We start from the raw sequence: 21,710 nt of genomic DNA on the forward strand, positions 1-21,710 counted from the left end.
ACAGAAAAATATGGGGGGGAAAGAACGATGCAAAAACAAAAACAAAAAAAACTGAAGTTGGCAAAAAATAAAAACTGATTTTAAAAGGCCCTAACAACGTCTTTTGCTGTGCATGACTGAACTTTAGAGTGTGCGTCATCCTGCAGCACAGCATTCTGGGGGAAGTTGAGGTCAGGTCCAATATTGACTATGCACCCAAGAGGGAAAGAGGGCCATCCTAGAAATGGTTTAATGAAATATGATATTATATATCAAATTTAGCAGACCCCTTTATTCCAAAGCAACTTACAGTCTTGCGTGAATACAAATTTACGTATGGGTGGTCTCGGGAATTGAACCCAATATCCTGGTGTTGCAGCGCTCTACCAATACCAAGATGCATAACACGGTTATAAATGCTTTGTAAATCCCTCAAGTTAATATGATTGATAAGGCCTTTATTAACCGGGGCTTTTGCCACCCTTTATAAAGCACAGGTTTATGTCACATTTGACATGGGTGTTTATGTCACACAGTTATGCCACATTTATGAACCTTTATAAAGCATGGCATACTGTTATAGACTATTCATAACACATATGTAGTGTTTATGAAGGCTTAATGAAGCCTTTATAAGCTGCAGGTCATTGAAAGCTGGACCAAAATAATTCATGCGTTTTCTCTATTTTCTCCAAAAACAATTATGCTATAAAGAAATGTAATGAGCATGTCAAACAGGCCTCCTACTCACTGTTTGGGACTGCTGTGAAAAATCCATTATGCTAACCTTCAAACATCTTAAAATGATTTTCAGCTAAGACTATTATGAATACAGTACAGAGCTATTACTGTTTTATAAGGGGTGAAAAGATAGAAGGAACATTTTGGGTGGTTTTTCATTTTAAATACAAACTAAAATGAAAAATGTATGAAACAATACCATGCTTCTTTATGTGTATAGTTTACATACACTTAGGTTGGAGTCATTAAAACTCATTTTTCAACCACTCCAGAAATGTTTTGTAAACAAACTATAATTTTGGCAAGTCGATTAAGACATCTACTTTGTGCATGACACAAGTCATTTTTCCAACAATTGTTTACAGACAGATTATTTCACTTAAAATTCACTGTATCACAATTCCAGTGGGTCAGAAGTTTACACACACTAAGTTGACTGTGCTTTTATACAGCTTGGAAAATTCCAGAAAAATATGTCATGGCTTTAGAAGCTTCTGGCAGGCTAATTGACATAATTTGAGTCAATTGGAGGAGACCTCAGCCAAGACCTCAGAATTGTAGGCCTCCACAAGTCTGGTTCATCATTGGGAGCAATTTCCAAACCCCTGAAGGTACCACGTTCATCTGTACAAACAATAGTATGCAAGTATAAACACCATGGGACCACTCTCTGTCTCCTAGAGATGAAAGTACTTTGGTGCGAAAAATGCAAATCAATCCCAGAACAACAGCAAAGGACCTTGTGAAGATGCTGGAGGAAACAGGTACAAAAGTATCTATATCCACAGTAAAACAAGTCCTATTTTGACATAACCTGAAAGGCCACTCAGCAAGGAAGAAGCCACTGCTCCAAAACTGCCATAAAAAAAGCCAGACTAAAGTTTGCAACTGCAAATTGGGACAAAGATCATACTTTTTGGAGAAATGTCCTCTGGTCTGATGAAACAAAAATAGAACTGTTTGACCATAATGACCATCGTTATGTTTGGAGGAAAAAGGGGGAGGCTTGCAAGCCGAAGAACACCATCCCAACCGCGAAGCACGGGGGTGGCAGCATCATGTTGTGGGGGTGCTTTGCTACACGAGGGACTGGTGCACTTCACAAAATAGATGGCATCATGAGGGCGGAAAATGATGTGGATATATTGAAGCAGCATCTCAAGACATCAGTCAGGAAGTTAAAGCTTGGTCGCAAATGGCTCTTCCAAATGGACAATCACCCTAAGCATACTTCCAAAGTTGTGGCAAAATGTCTTAAGGACAACAAAGTGAAGGTATTGGAGTTGCCATCACAAAACCCTGACCCCCATCCTGTAGAAAATTTGTGCGCAGAACTGAAAAGGCGTGTGCGAGCAAGGAGGCCTACAAATCTGACTCAGTTACACCAGCTCTGTCTGGAGGAATGGGCCAAAATTCACCCAACTTATTGTTCGAAGCTTGTGGAAGGCTACCCAAAATGTTTGACCTAAGTTAAACAATTTAAAGACAATGCCACCAAATACTAATTGAGTGTATGTAAACGTCTGTCCCACTGGGAATGTGATGAATGAAATAAAAGCTGAAATAAATAATTCTCTCTACTATTATTCTGACATTTCACATTCTTAAAATAAAGTGGTGATCCTAACTGACCTAAGACAGTGAACTTTTACTAGGATTAAATGTAAGAATTTGTGAAAAACTGAGTTTGAATGTATTTGGCAAAGGTGTATGTAAACTTCCGACTTCAACTGTAAGTGTACAGCCACTCCACTGTTGTCAATCAGTTTTTTTGAACAATAACTAATTTCCCTTTATGAGGTCCGTCATTTAAAAATTTTTTTTTTACCCCTTTTCATGGTATCCAATTGGTAGTAGTTACAGTCTTCTCTCATCGCTGCAACTCCTGTACAGACTCGGGAGAGGCGAAGGTCGAGAGCCATGCGTCCTCCGAAACACAACCCAACCAAGTCGCACTGCTTCTTGACACAATGCACATCCAACCCGGAAGCCAGCCGCACCAATGTGCCGGAGGAAACACCGTACACCTAGCGACCTGGTCAGCGTGCACTGTGTCCGGCCCACCACATGAGTCGCTAGAGCACGATGAGACAAGGATATCCCTGCTGGCCAAACCCTCCCTATCCCGGACGACGCTGGGTCAATTGTGCGTCGCCCCATGAGCCTCCCGGTCGCGGCCGGCTGCGGCAGAGCCTGGGCTCGAACCCAGAATCTCTGGTGGCACAGCCTTAGACCACTGCGCCACCCGGGAGGCGCATGCGGTCTGTAATTTGAGTCACAACATGTTGACACTAAGACAATAATTGGAAATGTATGATCCAGCTGTGTGGTGCCCACCGAAGCCTCCCTCCCAGACCATGTGCTTTCACTCTCCAAGGCTGACGTGGGGAAAACTCTCAAAAGAGTGAATATTCACAAGCTGACCAGCCGGCGGGCGTCTTCTCAAACATCTTCAACCTCTCCCTGTCCCAGGCTGTAATCCCTACTAGTGTCAAGGTGACTACCATCGTTCCAGTGTCCAAGAAAACCAAGGTGACATGAAGTGTTTTGAGAGGCTTGCCACTTCAAGGCCAGGGCTGTGTCCTCAGCCCTCTGCTGTACTCCCTGTTCCCCCACGACTGTGTAGCTTTGCACAACACCAACTCCATCATCAGGTTTGCTGACGACACCACAACTGTAGGCCTGATTAACAATGACGATGAGTCAGCTTATAGGCAGGAGGTAAGTCGACGGGCATTATGGTGCCAGGACAACAACCTCTCCCTCAACATCAGCAAAACAAAGGAGTTGATTGTTGACTTCAGTTAGCAGAGGAGGGAACATGCCTTGATCCACATCAACAGCACTGCAGTAGAGATAGTCAGCAGTTATAAGTTCCTCGGCGTCCACATCACAGAGGACTTGACATGGACTAGCAACACCACCACTCTTGTCAAGAGGGCACAACAACGTCTTTACTTCCTAAGGCAGAAATTCGGCATGCCACCCCAGGTCCTCTGCAAATACTACAGCTAGACCATCGACAATATCCTGACCAGTTGCATCACAACCTGGTACAGGAATTGCTCCATCCACGACCAAAAGGACCACCATCAAGGACCCCACACACCCCAGCAACGAGCTGTTCATTCCCTTACCATCAGGCAAACGGTATTGGAGCATGTGGTCTGATACCAACAGGCTCAGAGACAGTTTCTATCTACAAGCCATCAGACTGCTGAACACTTGAACTGGACTTACCACCTATGCTGACTCTCTGCACTCACGCACACACGCACGCACACATGCACACACACACCAACACATATTCATGCTACACGTTGCAACTTCTGCTACCAGACTCTTATTTACTATTGCTAATACTCCACAATTTAAATGATTGTCCCCCAATAGCTCCATCCCCAAAACACGTGTCAATATTGGACTATAAATTGTGTCTTACTGTATTATAATAAATGTTAACATGTTTATTATATTCTACTGTCATTTACTTTATGTTCATATTCTCATATTTTATTGATTCTTATTGTTGTTGCATTGCCTTTCATTGGACGGAGTGTAACATGTGTATCCTGTACATACTACTAATCGAACTTGAAAGTTGTACATGATTTTCAGTATTTCTTGTTTAATGATATAAACCTGTACTGGAACTAAATAAGAAGAATCCACGCTACACAGTTAAGTTGATCCCTTATAGGGATAAACGCTGTAGGATAGATTTTCCTGGGGGCCCCCTCTGGGTGCACATTTAGTTTTTTACCCTAGCACGTCACAGCTGATTCAAATAGTCAAAACTTGTTTAAATCAGCTGTGTAATGCTGGGGCAGAAACCATAAGGTGTACCCAGGGGTGGCCCAGGATCGAGTTTGGGAAACCCTGCTGTACACTAATTATTTTCTAAAGCAGTGTCTACTGTTTTCATATGTTCCGTAAAGCCTTTCTAATGTCCGTCCTAAGTAATTCCTCTTCAGTACCTTTCCTCACCTTAAAGCATAGAGACCATTCTGTCCTCTTCCACTCCCATCTCGTTAGCCTAATGAGAAGCAGTAGTTTTTTAAAGCATAGAGACCATTCTGTCCTCATCCACTCCCATCTCGTTAGCCTAATGAGAAGCAGTAGTTTTTTAAAGCATAGAGACCATTCTGTCCTCTTCCACTCCCATCTCGTTAGCCTTATGAGAAGCAGTAGTTTCTTAAAGCATAGAGACCATTCTGTCCTCATCCACTCCCATCTCATTAGCCTTATGAGAAGCAGTAGTTTTTTAAAGCAAAGAGACCATTCTGTCCTCTTCCACTCCCATCTCGTTAGCCTAATGAGAAGCAGTAGTTTCTTAAAGCACGTAGTGGGACGATTGCTTGCGGCAATAAACTCCAAGTCTTTAGTCTCTGTTTAGAGAGGGATGTGTTTGGTTATTAAGGTAGCTAACTCCACACATCTGCACACTGTCAGTCCGCCACATACTGGGACACCACTGTTCAGTGTCTTAATCCTCCTTAAGCCTCGCTGAAACCCCAAGTGAGTTGTGCATCCTGAAAAACAACAACTGGCTCCATTAATCACTCTAATGTTCTTTGTATTTTTAACCCTTCCTATTTATCAGACTGATTGAGCGTGACGACAGGGCTCCAATCCCCATGCCCGTCCCAACATCCAGGGACCACGTTGATTCATGGTCTATATGCTTCTCATCACTCCGTGGTCCCCTGTTGTGTGCCCTGCCTCCCTTAACTTCCCTCCTTTTCCTCCTCCCTTACCTCACATCCCTCCCCTCCCTTCTTCCCTCCCTCACCATCCTCCACTGCCACCTTCCTCTTCCCCCAATAGGACTTTGGTGATGACGGCTCCCTCTACATCACCAAGGTGACAACCATCCATATGGGGAACTACAGCTGTCATGCGTATGGATATGAAGAACTCTGCCAGACCCATGTACTGCAGGTGAATGGTTAGTAATGGCATATACTTGACATTTCATGGTCATTTGATGGCATGTGTTCACCAGAATTCTGACCTGACCTAATGTTTTGCAGTGCAACACTGCGTTCAATGTTAAATTCCTTTTTTTGTTGTTGATTTATATTTACAAATAGTTTGAATAGATAAATAGTTTGAATAGATAACAAATCATTTGAATAGATAACAAGTAGTTTTAATAGATAACAAGTAGTTTTAATAGATAACAAGTAGTTTTAATAGATAACAAGTAGTTTGAATTGATAACAAGTAGTTTAAATAGATAACAAGTAGTTTGAATAGATAACAAGTAGTTTTAATAGATAACAAGTAGTTTGAATAGATAACAAGTAGTTTGAATAGATAACAAGTAGTTTTGGCAGCAACAGTGTTCCAATCACAAAACATGCCATTGTTTTCAACATGTCCCACATATTATCATAGAAAGCAAATCAAGTCTATACCCATGGTGTTTTACTCACCCTACTCAGATGATTCCACCCTGAGCATGTACAGTGTTATATCTACAGTACATCAAATAGCCAGCAGGAATCAGCTCAGAGGGGCTGGCTGCAGGCACTTAGCAAAACACACTGCTCTCCTTAATCATTCCCATAAGTCTTTTTTTGCTGAGACTATGTGTGATTACCGGGCCTTCCTCTTCATTGAGGACCTTGGGAGAGCCGTTTGTACCGTCTGTACTGTATCAAATCAAAGATAACAATCTCAATTTCCCGAGCTTTATTTCATTGCTCGCACAGATATGCATAGACAAAAATAACCTGAAATGATTTTCAATTAACAAGGATTATAGGCGTGATTGTGTGTTGTAAGGCAGGATTTATGCTAATTGCAAAACGATACAGCTGCATCTGAGACATTCAGTTGAAGAGGGAGGGAAATATTGCTTCCTGAAAGGCAGGTTATCTTCGAAGACAATTACCATGCGTTTGTGTTTGGATATGAAGTGTTTCACCTGTAAATAATGACTGCGGCTGCTCAACAAAGTGGATTTTCTTGCCTCTCCTATATTGTGTGTTCCTTCAGATTCACCTTCTTAACTTCCTTCAATAGTGGTCTTATTTGGTGTTGTAAACATTTGCGCTGGACTCTGTTGTAACGCAGTGCCTGTAGCTATGTGTGATTTTGTGTGGTACTGGTGTGAAATGAAAGCCTTTCTGCCTGCTGTGCCTGTGTAATTATACCTCTCTGACTCCACTCTATTGTGGCTATGTTTGTCTCTTTGTGTGTGTGTGTGTGTCTATGTATTCAGTTCCCCCAGTGATCCTGGTCTACCCAGAGACGCAGGCCCAGGAGCCTGGTGTGTCTGCCAGCCTGCACTGCCACGCCGACGGCATCCCAGACCCTAAGATTCTGTGGCTGAAGAACGGCATGGACCTGCAGCCCAGACCCGCCAAGCTGCTCTCCCTCATCGGTAAGGCACCAGGCTACTCCTGCCCACACGCACAAGACTGTATGTGTTCTAAATTACACCCTATTCCCTATATAGTGCATTACTTTTGACAAGGGCCCATAGGCTATATATAGGAAATAGGGTGCCATTTGAGCCGCACCCTGTTATTACCATCACAGCGACTCCTGTTTAGCAGAAACACCATTATGAAGGGAACCATGGAGGTGTTGCTATACTACGGGCGCATTCTGTGTCACACCCTCCTGTGTTGCCAAATCCAAGTTTAGGGTCACCGTTTTGATTATTGTTATTTTGCCAGCCACTGATTTTAGAAGAGTAAATATCCAATCCAAGCCTTTGAAGAACACGATAAAGAAAAAGATAGAACAACAGTGTGTGAAAATGAATTATACAGCAGCCTGCCATGTGAGAGAGTTGAACGGGAATTTCAATTTCTGAGGGGACACAAGAGAGTGTCTTTTATGGAGTAACCCTCATTAGATGGCAGTTTACAGGCTGTGTGTGGATCATTACCTGTGGTAATAGCCTGTTATCGGGCTTCAGATTCAGCTGAAACAAGGGAGGCTCTGCAAGGTTCATATATACATTAACATCCTGCAATCCAGTTTCACAGATCTGTCACTCTCACAGCCCAGTTTAGACTTGGCAGATCCGTGGAGCTGGATTCCAGGATGTTCATTTAATTGCTATTTGGGGTAGATCTGAAAATACCCTTATATCTAGTAAAGGTTTAACAGGGTGCTCAAACATAAGAGTCTACAGAATGAAACCGTTTTCCAGAGTTATACTCTTAGCTTATTTGGCAGAATATTTGAACATTGGATCAGTATATAGGTATTCCAACTCAGAATTAGATTAGTTTCCCCTCTGGAACTAAGGCTAATGTTGGTCTTGTGGAGCTCACGAATCCTGCCAGGATGAGGGGAAGGCTACAGTACTCACTGATGCTGCATGGATGAGGGGGAGGCTACAGTACTCACTGATGCTGCCAGGATGAGGGGAAGGCTACAGTACTCACTGATGCTGCCAGGATGAGGGGAAGGCTACAGTACTCACGAATCCTGCCAGGATGAGGGGAAGGATACAGTACTCATGAATCCTGCCAGGATGAGGGGAAGGCTACAGTACTCACTGATGCTGCCACGATGAGGGGAAGGCTACAGTACTCACTGATGCTGCCAGGATGAGGGGAAGGTTACAGTACTCACTGATGCTACCAGGATGAAGGGGAGGCTACAGTACTCAATGATGCTACCAGGATGAAGGGGAGGCTACAGTACTCACTGATGCTACCAGGATGAAGAGAAGGCTACAGTACTCACTGATGCTACCAGGATGAGGGGAAGGCTACAGTACTCACTGATGCTGCCAGGATGAGGGGAAGGCTACAGTACTCACTGATGCTGCCAGGATGAAGGGGAGGCTACAGTACTCACTGATGCTACCAGGATGAAGGGGAGGCTACAGTACTCACTGATGCTGCCAGGGTGAAGGGGAGGCTACAGTACTCATGAATCCTGCCAGGATGAGGGGGAGGCTACAGTACTCACTGATGCTGCCAGGATGAGGGGGAGGCTACAGTACTCACTGATGCTGCCAGGATGAGGGGGAGGCTACAGTACTCACTGATGCTGCCAGGATGAGGGGAAGGCTACAGTACTCACTGATGCTACCAGGATGAAGAGAAGGCTACAGTACTCACTGATGCTACCAGGATGAGGGGAAGGCTACAGTACTCACTGATGCTGCCAGGATGAGGGGGAGGCTACAGTACTCACTGATGCTACCAGGATGAGGGGGAGGCTACAGTACTCACTGATGCTGCCAGGATGAGGGGAAGGCTACAGTACTCACTGATGCTGCCAGGATGAAGGGGAGGCTACAGTACTCACTGATGCTACCAGGATGAAGGGGAGGCTACAGTACTCACTGATGCTGCCAGGGTGAAGGGGAGGCTACAGTACTCATGAATCCTGCCAGGATGAGGGGGAGGCTACAGTACTCACTGATGCTGCCAGGATGAGGGGGAGGCTACAGTACTCACTGATGCTGCCAGGATGAGGGGGAGGATACAGTACTCACTGATGCTGCCAGGATGAGGGGAAGGCTACAGTACTCACTGATGCTACCAGGATGAAGGGGAGGCTACATCACTCACTGATGCTACCAGGATGAAGGGAAGGCTACAGTACTCACTGATGCTGCCAGGATGAGGGGAAGGCTACAGTACTCACTGATGCTACCAGGATGAGGGGAAGGCTACAGTACTCACTGATGCTACCAGGATGAAGGGGAGGCTACAGTACTCACTGATGCTACCAGGATGAGGGGGAGGCTACAGTACTCACTGATGCTGCCAGGATGAGGGGGAAGCTACAGTACTCACTGATGCTACCAGTATGAAGGGGAGGCTACAGTACTCACTGATGCTGCCAGGATGAAGGGAAGGCTACAGTACTCACTGATGCTGCCAGGATGAGGGGAAGGCTACAGTACTCACTGATGCTACCAGGATGAGGGGAAGACTACAGTACTCACTGATGCTACCCGGATGAAGGGGAGGCTACAGTACTCACTGATGCTACCAGGATGAGGGGGAGGCTACAGTACTCACTGATGCTGCCAGGATGAGGGGGAAGCTACAGTACTCACTGATGCTACCAGTATAAAGGGGAGGCTACAGTACTCACTGATGCTGCCAGGATGAAGGGGAGGGTACAGTACTCACGGATGCTGCCAGGATGAGGGGGAGGCTACAGTACTCACTGATGCTGCCAGGATGAAGGGGAGGCTACAGTACTCACTGATGCTGCCAGGATAAAGGGGAGGCTACAGTACTCACTGATGCTGCGGGGATGAAGGGTAGGCTACAGTACTCACTGATGCTGCCAGGATGACGGGGAGGCTACAGTACTCACTGATGCTACCAGGATGAGGGGGAGGCTACAGTACTCACTGATGCTGCCAGGATGAGGGGAAGGCTACAGTACTCACTGATGCTGCCAGGATGAAGGGGAGGCTACAGTACTCACTGATGCTACCAGGATGAAGGGGAGGCTACAGTACTCACTGATGCTGCCAGGGTGAAGGGGAGGCTACAGTACTCATGAATCCTGCCAGGATGAGGGGAAGGCTACAGTACTCACTGATGCTACCAGTATGAAGGGGAGGCTACAGTACTCACTGATGCTGCCAGGATGAGGGGGAGGATACAGTACTCAGTGATGCTGCCAGGATGAGGGGAAGGCTACAGTACTCACTGATGCTACCAGGATGAAGGGGAGGCTACATCACTCACTGATGCTACCAGGATGAAGGGAAGGCTACAGTACTCACTGATGCTGCCAGGATGAGGGGAAGGCTACAGTACTCACTGATGCTACCAGGATGAGGGGAAGGCTACAGTACTCACTGATGCTAACAGGATGAAGGGGAGGCTACAGTACTCACTGATGCTACCAGGATGAGGGGGAGGCTACAGTACTCACTGATGCTGCCAGGATGAGGGGGAAGCTACAGTACTCACTGATGCTACCAGTATGAAGGGGAGGCTACAGTACTCACTGATGCTGCCAGGATGAAGGGGAGGCTACAGTACTCACGGATGCTGCCAGGATGAGGGGGAGGCTACAGTACTCACTGATGCTGCCAGGATGAAGGGGGGGCTACAGTACTCACTGATGCTGCCAGGATAAAGGGGAGGCTACAGTACTCACTGATGCTGCGGGGATGAAGGGTAGGCTACAGTACTCACTGATGCTGCCAGGATGACGGGGAGGCTACAGTACTCACTGATGCTACCAGGATGAAGGGGAGGCTACAGTACTCACTGATGCTGCCAGGATGAGGGGGAGGCTACAGTACTCACTGATGCTACCAGTATGAAGGGGAGGCTACAGTACTCACTGATGCTGCCAGGATGACGGGGAGGCTACAGTACTCACTGATGCTGCCAGGATGAAGGGGAGGCTACAGTACTCACTGATGCTGCCAAGATGAAGGGTAGGCTACAGTACTCACTGATGCTGCGGGATGAAGGGTAGGCTACAGTACTCACTGATGCTGCCAAGATGAAGGGTAGGCTACAGTACTCACTGATGCTGCGGGATGAAGGGTAGGCTACAGTACTCACTGATGCTGCCAAGATGAAGGGGAGGCTACAGTACATTACCCATTTATCTGTGCATTTCACAAAAATAGACAGTTCAAATACAAACGTGTGTTTTTCAGGTGGTAGAATTTTCAGTAAAATCCATTGTTCTAAATGAGAATGAAGAAAATGTATATTGCATTATGTGTACATTGGTGCCTGTAGAAGTTGTTCATATTAGCACAGGGTTTAGCTCAGGCCCTGGCTCTGTCAGGTCTTGTTCAGCACTATGAAGTCCTCTGCCTGCCAGTTCACATTTAGGAGTTACATGGAAAGAGATCAAGAGAAGGGGATCAAAGACGACATAGAGAGGGAGGGAGAGATGAGAGGAGGAACGTGAAAGACTGGCACATGATCTTTGACACGGTGCGTGAAAGCAGCTGTCTGACACTGGCGTCCTTCACTCCTGCTGCAGTGTTGTGAAAATTGCCTTGTTGTGATCAAGGCAACACTGCAGCAGCGTGAGGGTGAGGAGGGATGGATGTGAGTGTGAGAACAAGCCATAGATCACAAAGGGCTAGTGTCAGAGAGCAAGGGCTGCATCTGCTGCCTCTGATAGCACTCACTGTGTCCTGAGATATATCACCTTTGCTTAAAACCTGATGAATACACATACACACACACACTCTAGTTGTACCGTCAGAGCGCTGACTCTCTCTGATGATAGCACTCACTGTGTCCTGAGATATATCACCTTCCCCTGACACTAGATCTCTGGGTACAGAACAGAGGATTCAGTCAAAGGATATTTTGAGGAAGGGTTGTTGTGTTGTCATCACAAGGGTTCAGGCTTCAATGGCTTGTGTTAGTGAGACGTGGGTACATAGTTAGTTGGCTACTTAGATTAGCTTTGTTCATTCATTTAGAAAAACACAGTGAGTGTATTGCTAGGTGGGAGGATGAAACAGCCATGGAAAATGTGTACCGGTGTAGAAACATGTGGCTGAGCTGAGACTCCTCTGTAACAGCGAATGGGAGCGAGCTCCACATTGGCAGCGTACGCTATGAGGACACAGGAGCCTACACCTGCATTGCGAAGAACGAGGTGGGGGTGGACGAGGACATATCGTCTCTGTTTGTGGAGGACTCAGCTAGAAAGACACGTAAGTGACTGAGAGTTTAATTCAAGTAGAACATGGGAAAATGCCTGCGATTTTCACAAAGTATTTTTGGCAATGAAAATGTATACAGTAATAAGCACAATGTTACAGTGTATTGGCATACAATTAACAACACTTTATTCTATGGTATCTTTCTGTATAAAAGAAAACAATATGAGTGACTTTTTTTTACAGCCTTTGGGTTTAGATTGTGTCAAATGCAATAAAACAACAAAGATACATTTATGTTATTGTGTTAATTGAAGTATTTCTGCGTCTGTAAAGAATCACTCTTGCTAAATGTGTTTCTGTCCCACTTTTTCTGAAATGACTTGATATGACATGGTATCTCTCTCTTTCTCCCTCTTACCCCCTCTCTATCTCTCTTTCTCCCTCTCTCTGTCTCCCTTTCTCCCTATTTCTCTCTCTCTGTCTCCCTCTTTCCCTCTCTCTGTCTCCCTTTCTCTCTTTCTCCCACTTTCCCTTTCTCCCTCTTTCCCTCTCTCTGTCTCTCTTTCTCCCTCTTTCCCTCTCTCTGTCTCTCTTTCTCCCTCTCTCTGTCTCTCTTTCTCCCTCTTTCCCTCTCTTTCTCCCTCTTTCTCCCTCTTTCCCTCTCTCTGTCTCTCTTTCTCCCTTTTTCCCTCTCTCTGTCTCTCTTTCTCCCTCTTTCCCTCTCTCTGTCTCTTTCTCCCTCTTTCTCCCTCTTTCTCCCTCTTTCCCTCTCTCTGTCTCCCTTTCTCCTACTTTCCCTCTCTCTGTCTCTCTTTCTCCCTCTTTCCCTCTCTCTGTCTCCCTTTCTCCCTCTTTCCCTCTCTCTGTCTCTCTTTCTCCTTCTTTCCCTCTCTCTGTCTCTCTTTCTCCCTCTCTCTGTCTCTCTTTCTCCCTCTTTCCCTCTCTTTCTCCCTCTTTCTCCCTCTTTCCCTCTCTCTGTCTCTCTTTCTCCCTCTTTCCCCCTCTCTGTCTCTGTCTCCCTCTTTCCCTCTCTCTGTCTCTCTTTCTCTCTCTTTCTCCCACTTTCCCTCTCTGTCTCCCTTTCTCCCTATTTCCCTCTCTCTGTCTCGCTTTCTCCCTATTTCCCTCTCTCTGTCTCGCTTTCTCCCTATTTCCCTCTCTCTGTCTCTCTTTCTTCCTATTTCCCTCTCTCTGTCTCTCTTTCTCCCTATTTCCCTCTCTCTGTCTCTCTTTCTCCCTCTCTCTGTCTCTTTCTCCCTATTTCCCTCTCTCTGTCTCTTTCTCCCTATTTCCCTCTCTCTGTCTCTTTCTCCCTATTTCCCTCTCTCTGTCTCTCTTTCTCCCTATTTCCCTCTCTCTGTCTCTCTTTCTCCCTATTTCCCTCTCTCTGTCTCTCTTTCTCCCTATTTCCCTCTCTCGGTCTCTCTTTCCCTCTCTCTGTCTCTCTTTCTCCCTCTTTCCCCCTCTCTTCTGTCATTCTGATGCTGCAGTTGCAAACATACTGTGGAGGGAGGAAGGTACTGAAATATACTGTTGTATAACACTTTGTACCAGTTTTTCTTTCCTTTTCAATTCACTTCTATAATGGACCAACATTCCTCTGAATGTTTGTTCATTTTGTATAGTCATTATGTGTATATTTTCTTGCTGAAAACGTTATTTCACAAGACTTGACCATGAAAATATAACAAAAATGCAAACAGTTTTTATACTGGGCTGGACCACATTTCAGCACATAACTCTTCCTCTATTATCTAGTTGTGACACCACAACATGTGTATGAGAATAATTATGGCTGATTAGAGAGTAGAGAGAGGCCCGTTGTTTGAATCTTGTCCAGCCCTGATACTGATTGTACACAGACAGTATCACCAGCCGTAATGTCACAACATGACCGTGTCAGCAGCACTCAAGGTTTTGATTGTATCTGGTTATCCTATACAATGTTACCTGCCATCCCAACACAATATGCTTTCCCACAGCATAAATAGCCTTGCTGCATGTCCTTGTCCCTGTAAGCATCAATCTGTTGTCTAATTATGTTGGGTCTCGGGATCATAGCGGCCATCAAGTTTCCAAAGGCGGTCGCACAATGAACTCGCTAGACATGTTGTTCACAGTCACTGACTCTGCACTGAAAATGCCTGACAACTCCATCAGTCATTGACTAGTTCAGGTGCTGCTAACAGGGTCTGTGTATTTTCTGGACGGCTTTTGAATGTGAGAACGTCAGTAGAAGCTCTTTTGATTTCCTAACTCTCCAGGTTTGAGCGTGGGAAACATGTTCTATGTGTTCTCTGATGAGGGCATCACCGTGCTACAGCCCAGCGAGTGTGAGATACGTAAACACATTGAGCACACAGAGAGGATCGTGGCCAGCTATGTAAGTCTTCCTGTCAATCTGTGTACTGGCTGTAGATGCAGGTGTTTTGGGGCTTTTTATGACTTGAGATGATATTGATTATGTACTACCAATACATATGGACCAAGCCTCACTCTTACAGATATACAGAGGTACACCCCCCCCCCCCCCCCCACTCCACTCCACTACAATACATTGGTAGTAAATGTGCCCTCCGTTCACTAAATGTTACAGGATTACCCATGTCCATTAGTCAAAGACCCCAGGTCAATAGCTCACAGTAACCCTGCACGTCTGTAATATACTAGAGAACATCACTCTCCCAAAGCAATGGGCTTTAGTTGATAAAAGTGGCTTGTTTCTCTGAGGGATTGAAGTTTTACTGGTTGCTGTAATTGTATTACAGATCGATAGAAACTCAATAAGTCATGTGTTAGGCCCATTGCTGCTGTAAACAGCATTTTCTCTGCCGTATGCGTGAGAGAGAGAGGGCCACTCTTCGAATATGGTCCAGTGTGTGGAGTGATTAACTGTGGATTCACAATTCTTCTTCTTCTTCATTCCTTTTTTCTCTCCCTCCATCCCGTTCTTTCTCCAGGAGGAAATGTGTCCTAAAAGTGAAGGTGTGTCCCCGCAACACTGTTCATGGTCCTCAGCGGTCAGTGTGAGGGATAAATACATCTACGTCACCCAGCCCCTTCAGAAACGCCTGCTGCTCATCGACACCCAGGCCCAGAAAGTGGTGCAGGTTGGTTGGTTTTATTAATCTTCTCTATAAGCCGTTTAGAGGTCCGTCCCCCGAAGCTTCTACCAACAGTGGGATGATGGCTTGAATATAAGTCATTATTTTTACCACAAGAAGAGAGAGGGAGAGAGTGAAAACAGAGAGAGAAAGAAAGAAAGAGAGCAAAGAGAGGGAAAGAGAGGGAGCAGAGAGAGGGAAAGAGAGGGAGCAGAGAGAGAGGGAGCAGAGAGAGTTGGGGGGGGGGTGGAGGGTAAAGAAGAGTGCTGAAAACAGAGAAGCTGGTGTATTCCTCTCAATCGCCAAGCTCTGCCACACTTCTCCATACCCTCACTGGTGTGTGAGGGCACATCATGCCTTTCTCTCTACTTACTTCTCCCACCCTCTATGTCTCACTACCTCCCTCTCCCTCCCGCCATCTCTCTCCTTACCTCTCTCACCTCCTCCATCTCTCTCTACCTCCCTCTCCCTCCCGCCATCTCTCTCCTTACCTCTCTCACCTCCTCCATCTCTCTCTACCTCCCTCTCCCTCCCGCCATCTCTCTCCTTACCTCTCTCACCTCCTCCATCTCTCTCTACCTCCCTTTCCCTCCCTCCATCCCTCTCAGCCATCTCCAGTCGACACAGACGTTTCAGGACATCTTTTTCTTAACACCCTTATTCTGATCATGTATTTCCTTAATAACAACACCTAGCTAACAGTTACAGCCTTAGACCTAAGGCTAACAGCCTTAGACCTATGCACCACCATGGGGCGGCAGGGTAGCCTAATGGTTAGAGCGTGGGACTAGTAACCGGTAGGTTGCAAGTTCAAATCCCCGAGCTGACAAGTTACAAATCTGTCGTTCTGCCCCTGAACAGGCAGTTCACCCACTGTTCCTAAGCCGTCATTGAAAATAAGAAATTGTTCTTAACTGACTTGCCTAGTTAAATAAAGGTCAAATAAATGAAGAATTACATTTTAGAACTATTTAGCAGGAGAAAGGCTGAAAAAAATGGCTTTAAAAAACAGTGACATGATAGTGAATTAGTGTTGTGTCTATAACAAACTAGGAGTATACGTATGCTGGGGTGAGTGGGCAGTTGCCTGTAAGTCTCATTGTTTGGTACAATAACCCCTCCCGCCACCCTCCTCTGACATGTGAGTGACAGCATGACGGTCAGAGCCCCCCCATTCTCTGAGGGTCTGGCAGCGGGAGGGCTTTCGACACATACCTCACCAGTTGAAAATAAATAGGCTGACCTCCCATTACTGAACCTATGCCTCTGTCGTGTTTCACTGGGGTTGCGATTGGGGAAGGTAGGGGGGTCGTCGCATGGCCCGCTGCATGTCCATGGGAGCGGTTCATTGTTTGTGTTATTCCTCCCTGTTGACAATGCACCCGACCCAGTGTTGAGTCCCCATCTGTGTGTCTCTCTCTCTTCTTTCTTTCATTCCCCCCTCCTCTCCCCAGTAAACTATTCTCCAGGTCGTTGCTGTAAATAACAATGTGTTCTCAGTCAACTTACCTGGGAAAATAAGGGTAAAATAAATGTCTCTCTCTTTCCCGGTTCTCTCTCTCTCTCAATTAAATTCTATTAAAGGGTCTTTATTGGCATAGGAAACATATGTTTACATTGCCAAAGCAAGTGAAATGGATAAACAAAAGTGAAATCAACAATAAACAATAAAAAACAGCCAACATTACACTCACACAAGTTCCAAAAGAATAAAGACATTTCAAATGTCATATTGTGTCTATATACAGTGTTGTAACGATGTGCAAATAGTTAAAGTACAAAAGGGAAAATAAATAAACAGAAATATGGGTTGTATTTACAATGGTGTTTGTTCTTCACTGGCTGCCCTTTTCTTGTGGCAACAGGTCACAAATCTTGCTTCTGTGATGGCACACTGTGGTATTTCACCCAATAGATATGGGAGTTTATCAATTCTTTGTGGGTCTGTGTAATCTATGGGAAATATGTGGGAAATATGTGTCTCTAATACGGTCCCACATTTGGCAGGAGGTTAGAAGTGCACATAGCCTGTTTTTTCTTGAAAGCCAGGTCTGCCTACAGCGACCTTTCTCAATAGCAAGGCTGTGCTCACTGAGTCTGTACATAGTCAAAGCTTTTCTTAAGTTTGGGTCAGTCACAGTGGTCAGGTATTCTGCCACTGTGTAATCTCTGTTTAGGGCCAAATAGCATTCCAGTTTGCTCCTGTTTTTGTTAATTTAGTTAAGTTATTGTCTCTTTGTTTTCTCATGATTTGGTTGGGTCTAATTGTGTTGCTGTCCTGGGGCTCTGTTTGTGTTTGTGAACAGAGCCCCGGGACCAGCTTTCTTAGGGGACTATTCTCCAGGTTCATGTCTCTGTAAGTGATGGCTTTGTTATGGAAGGTTTGGGAATCGCTTCATTTTAGGTGGTTGTAGAATTGAATAGCTCTTTTCTGGATTTGGATCATTTGCAGGTATCGGCTTAATTCTAATCTGCATGCATTATTTGGTGTTTTACGTTGTACACTGAGGATATTTTTGCAAAATTCTGCATGCCGAGTCTTAATTTGGTGTTTTTCCCATTTTGTGAATTCTTGGTTGGTGAGCGGACCCCAGACCTCACAACCATAAAAGGCAATGGGTTCTATATCTGATTCAAGTATTTTTAGCCTGATCCTAATTGGTATGTCAAATTGTATGTTCCTTTTGATGGCATAAAAGGCCTTTCTTGCCTTGTCTCTCAGATCGTTCTCTCTCTCTCTTCAGGCGGTAGAGACAGACCCTTTCCCGGTGAAGCTGCTCTATGACAAGTCACATGACCAGGTCTGGGTTCTAAGCTGGGGCAGCATGGAGAAGTCCCACCCAACCTTACAGGTAAGGAGTTATTGGTGTGTGGTGCGCGCAGGTGAGTGTGTTACTCTATCTTGGTCCATTCGCTGGTCTATGCGTATGTGTGTATAAGTGAGTATTTGTTTGTGTGAGTATTTAATTAATATATGTATGTTTTACAATATTTACAAATTCACAGCTGTGGCGCTGTAGGCGTGTGATCCAGTCCCTTTGGAGAGCATGTGTTGGAGACTTCACACTGTAGGCGTGTGATCCAGTCCCTTTGGAGAGCATGTGTTGGAGACTTCACACTGTAGGCGTGTGATCCAGTCCCTTTGGAGAGGATGTGTTGGAGACTTCACACTGTAGGCGTGTGATCCAGTCCCTTTGGAGAGCATGTGTTGGAGACTTCACACTGTAAAGGTGTGATCCAGTCCCTTTGGAGAGGATGTGTTGGAGACTTCACACTGTAGGCGTGTAATCCAGTCCCTTTGGAGAGGATGTGTTGGAGACTTCACACTGTAGGCGTGTGATCCAGTCCCTTTGGAGAGGATGTGTTGGAGACTTCACACTGTAGGCGTGTGATCCAGTCCCTTTGGAGAGGATGTGTTGGAGACTTCACACATGAGGGATGATCACAGGTGTGGATGTGTTTCAGGCCCACAGGAGGTTTGGCCAATGGGAGCCCTGAGCTCAGAGCTGGCTGATGCTTCTGGGAGAGCCATCATAATGTTTATAGGGTTGAGGTAATAGAGGACAGCAACACAGCTCCATATATTACAACTGTCAAGGGATTACTTTGTCATTTTGCAACAGACACAACATGTTTATTGTTATTTTCCTCTTCCTTTGGAGGTTGTTATCCTATTAAAATGTTGTGAGAACACTCTGTTTGTCAGTAGTCGGTAGGTGGAGAGGAGGAAACAGTCTTATTAGCAAGGGGGAGGATGGAACGCTTGTCAGTTTGGGCTCATTGTGAAATCCTAATGTGTTCTCACTCCCCTGCCCAAGCGGGATGCAATGGGTCCCAAGGAAAGAGATAGAAAAGTGCCTTTTAAAAACAGCGTTGCTGTCTCAAACAAAGTGATTTTCTGCTTATTTAATAAATTCTTCAAATTGTTGTATAGTCTCAAACTGCTCTGCAGAAGTGTTCAGGTGAATTGTCAGAACTGCTAAAACATGCCTGGTGTTCTGTAGTCGCTCAATAGTAATGAATAATTACAAAACGAGGCTTGAATCATTCAGTCTAGAATGCAATTTCAGGCAATCTGCATAACTGGCTGTAAGGCATATGGATGGCACCACAAATAAATGGCTTGATAATGTCATTATTATTTGGAATACAAGAAATTGACGTGAGCATCAACAGTCCTGCTGTCTCCACTGGAGGCAATTCAAAATGTCAAACACCTCCTTTTTTAATTGCACAATATCTCTAAGCAAACATCCGAGTGAGATTGACAATCCATTAGATAAGACTAATAAAGGAGCAGGGATGCTGAGAAGGGAGGATGTAGCTTAAGAGAATGTAGCTTAAATGCAGACCAGACAGGATTCATCTGATGACATTGAGGAGTTTACCACATTGAGGAGTTTACCACAAGTCACCAGCTTCATTAATAAGTGCATCGACGACATCGTCCCCACAGTGACCTTTCTTACTCTCAGACTAGTCTCGCTGTCGACGTATGCACGTGCCGATCCTGGCTTTTCAGAGACGGCAAATTATGCGGAGCTGAAAGGGAATGTGGGGTATGCTAACACTAGGGTTTAGAAACATGGTGACGTGAGCTTACAACATATTACAGTGGCAAGATCACGGATTACAAAGGGAAACCCAGCCGTGAACTGCCCAGTGATGTGAGCCTACCAGATGAGCTAAATGCCTTCTATGCTCGCTTTCGAGGCAAGCAACGTTAAGCCTTGCATGAGAACACCAGCTGTTCTGGACAACTGTGTTAACTCGCTCTCCATAGAAGATGTGAGTAAGACCTTTATACAGGTTAACATTCAAAAGGCCACTGGGCCAGACAAATTACCAGGACGCATACTCAGAGCATGCACTGATTAGCTGACAAGTGTCTTCATTTACATTTTTAACCTCTCCCTGACCCAATCAGATTCAGAGTGTTTAATAGTCACATGTACAGAGTTGCAGGTGTGATTGTAGGGTACAGTGAAAATATCAGCCTCCGAGCTCCAACATGCAGGACAAAATTAAATAAAAAAATGAAAATGGTAATAAAAACAACAATAGAAAAAGCACTATATACACATCATAACTGTAGCAGTCTGTAATAGCTACATATTTCAAGCAGCCAACCAAAGTTCATGTACCCACGAATGCCAAGGTAACCTGTCTAAATGACTATTGCCCCGTAGCACTCACATCTGTAGTAGCCATGAAATGCTTTGAAAAGCTGGCCATGGCTCACATCAACATCATCGTCTCAGAAACCCTGGACCCACTGCAGCATTTCACATACCGACCCAACAGATCCACAGATGATGCAATCTCATTACTCCACATTTCCCTCCCCCACCTGGACAAGAGGAACACCTATGTAGGAATGCTGTTCATGCTGTTCATGCTGATCATTGACTACAGCTCAGCGTTCAACACCATAGTGTCCACCAAGTTCATCACTAACCTCAGGACCCTGGGACTGAACGCTTCCCTCCGCAACTGGATCCTGGACTTCTTAACGGGCCGCCCTCAGGTGGAGATGGTAGGCAATAACACATCCACCACGCTGACCCTCAACACGGGGGCCCCTCAGGGGTGCTTGACTAGTTCCTTCCGGTACTCCCTGTTCATCCACGACTGCGTTATTAAGTTTGCTGATGACACGACTGTAGTAGGCCTGATCACTGATGACGATGAGACAGCCTATAGGACCTGATAGTGTGACCTGACAGTGTGGTGCCAGGACATCAGCTCTTCCTCAACATCAGCAAGACAAAGGAGCTGATCGTGGACTACAGGAAATGGAGGGCCGAGCACGCCCCGATCTACATCGACAGGGCTATTGTCGAGCGGGTCGAGAGCTTCAAGTTCCTCGGTATCCACATCACTAAGGAATTCACATGGTCCACACACACCAACACAGTTGTGAAGAAGGCGCAACAATGCCTCCTACCCCTCCGGAGGCTGAAAAGCTTGGAATGGGCCCTCAGATCCTCAAAGAGTTCTATAGCTGCACCATTGAGAGCAACTTGACTGGCTGCATCCCCGCTTGGTATGGCAACTGTTTGGCATCTGACCACAAGGTGCTACAGAGGGTAGTGCGTAATGCTCAGTACATCACTGGGGACGAGCTCCCTGCCATCCATGACCTCTATACCAGGCGGTGTCAGCGAAGGCCCTAAAAATTGGCAGACTCCAGCCACCCAAGGCATAGACTGTTCTCTCTGCTACTGCACGGCAAGTGGTACCGATGCACCAAGTCTGAAACCAACAGGACCCTGAACAGCTTCTACCCCAAA

At 45.6% G+C, this 21,710-nt stretch overlaps 1 protein-coding gene across 1 annotated transcript in view; it reads left to right on the forward strand.

The window, feature by feature from the left end:
* Positions 1 to 21,710, forward strand: part of LOC109873382 (follistatin-related protein 4-like) — a 259,021-nt gene that overhangs the window by 228,774 nt on the left and 8,537 nt on the right. Inside the window, exons 8-14 of the mRNA XM_031808574.1 lie at positions 5,548 to 5,668; positions 6,950 to 7,111; positions 12,230 to 12,364; positions 13,804 to 13,830; positions 14,578 to 14,696; positions 15,274 to 15,423; positions 18,162 to 18,269. Coding sequence (XP_031664434.1) covers positions 5,548 to 5,668; positions 6,950 to 7,111; positions 12,230 to 12,364; positions 13,804 to 13,830; positions 14,578 to 14,696; positions 15,274 to 15,423; positions 18,162 to 18,269 — 822 coding nt within the window. The remainder of the gene's footprint in view (positions 1 to 5,547; positions 5,669 to 6,949; positions 7,112 to 12,229; positions 12,365 to 13,803; positions 13,831 to 14,577; positions 14,697 to 15,273; positions 15,424 to 18,161; positions 18,270 to 21,710) is intronic.

Source organism: Oncorhynchus kisutch, linkage group LG28, assembly GCF_002021735.2.
Source record: "Oncorhynchus kisutch isolate 150728-3 linkage group LG28, Okis_V2, whole genome shotgun sequence".
In the NCBI taxonomy this organism is placed as follows: Eukaryota; Metazoa; Chordata; class Actinopteri; order Salmoniformes; family Salmonidae; genus Oncorhynchus; species Oncorhynchus kisutch.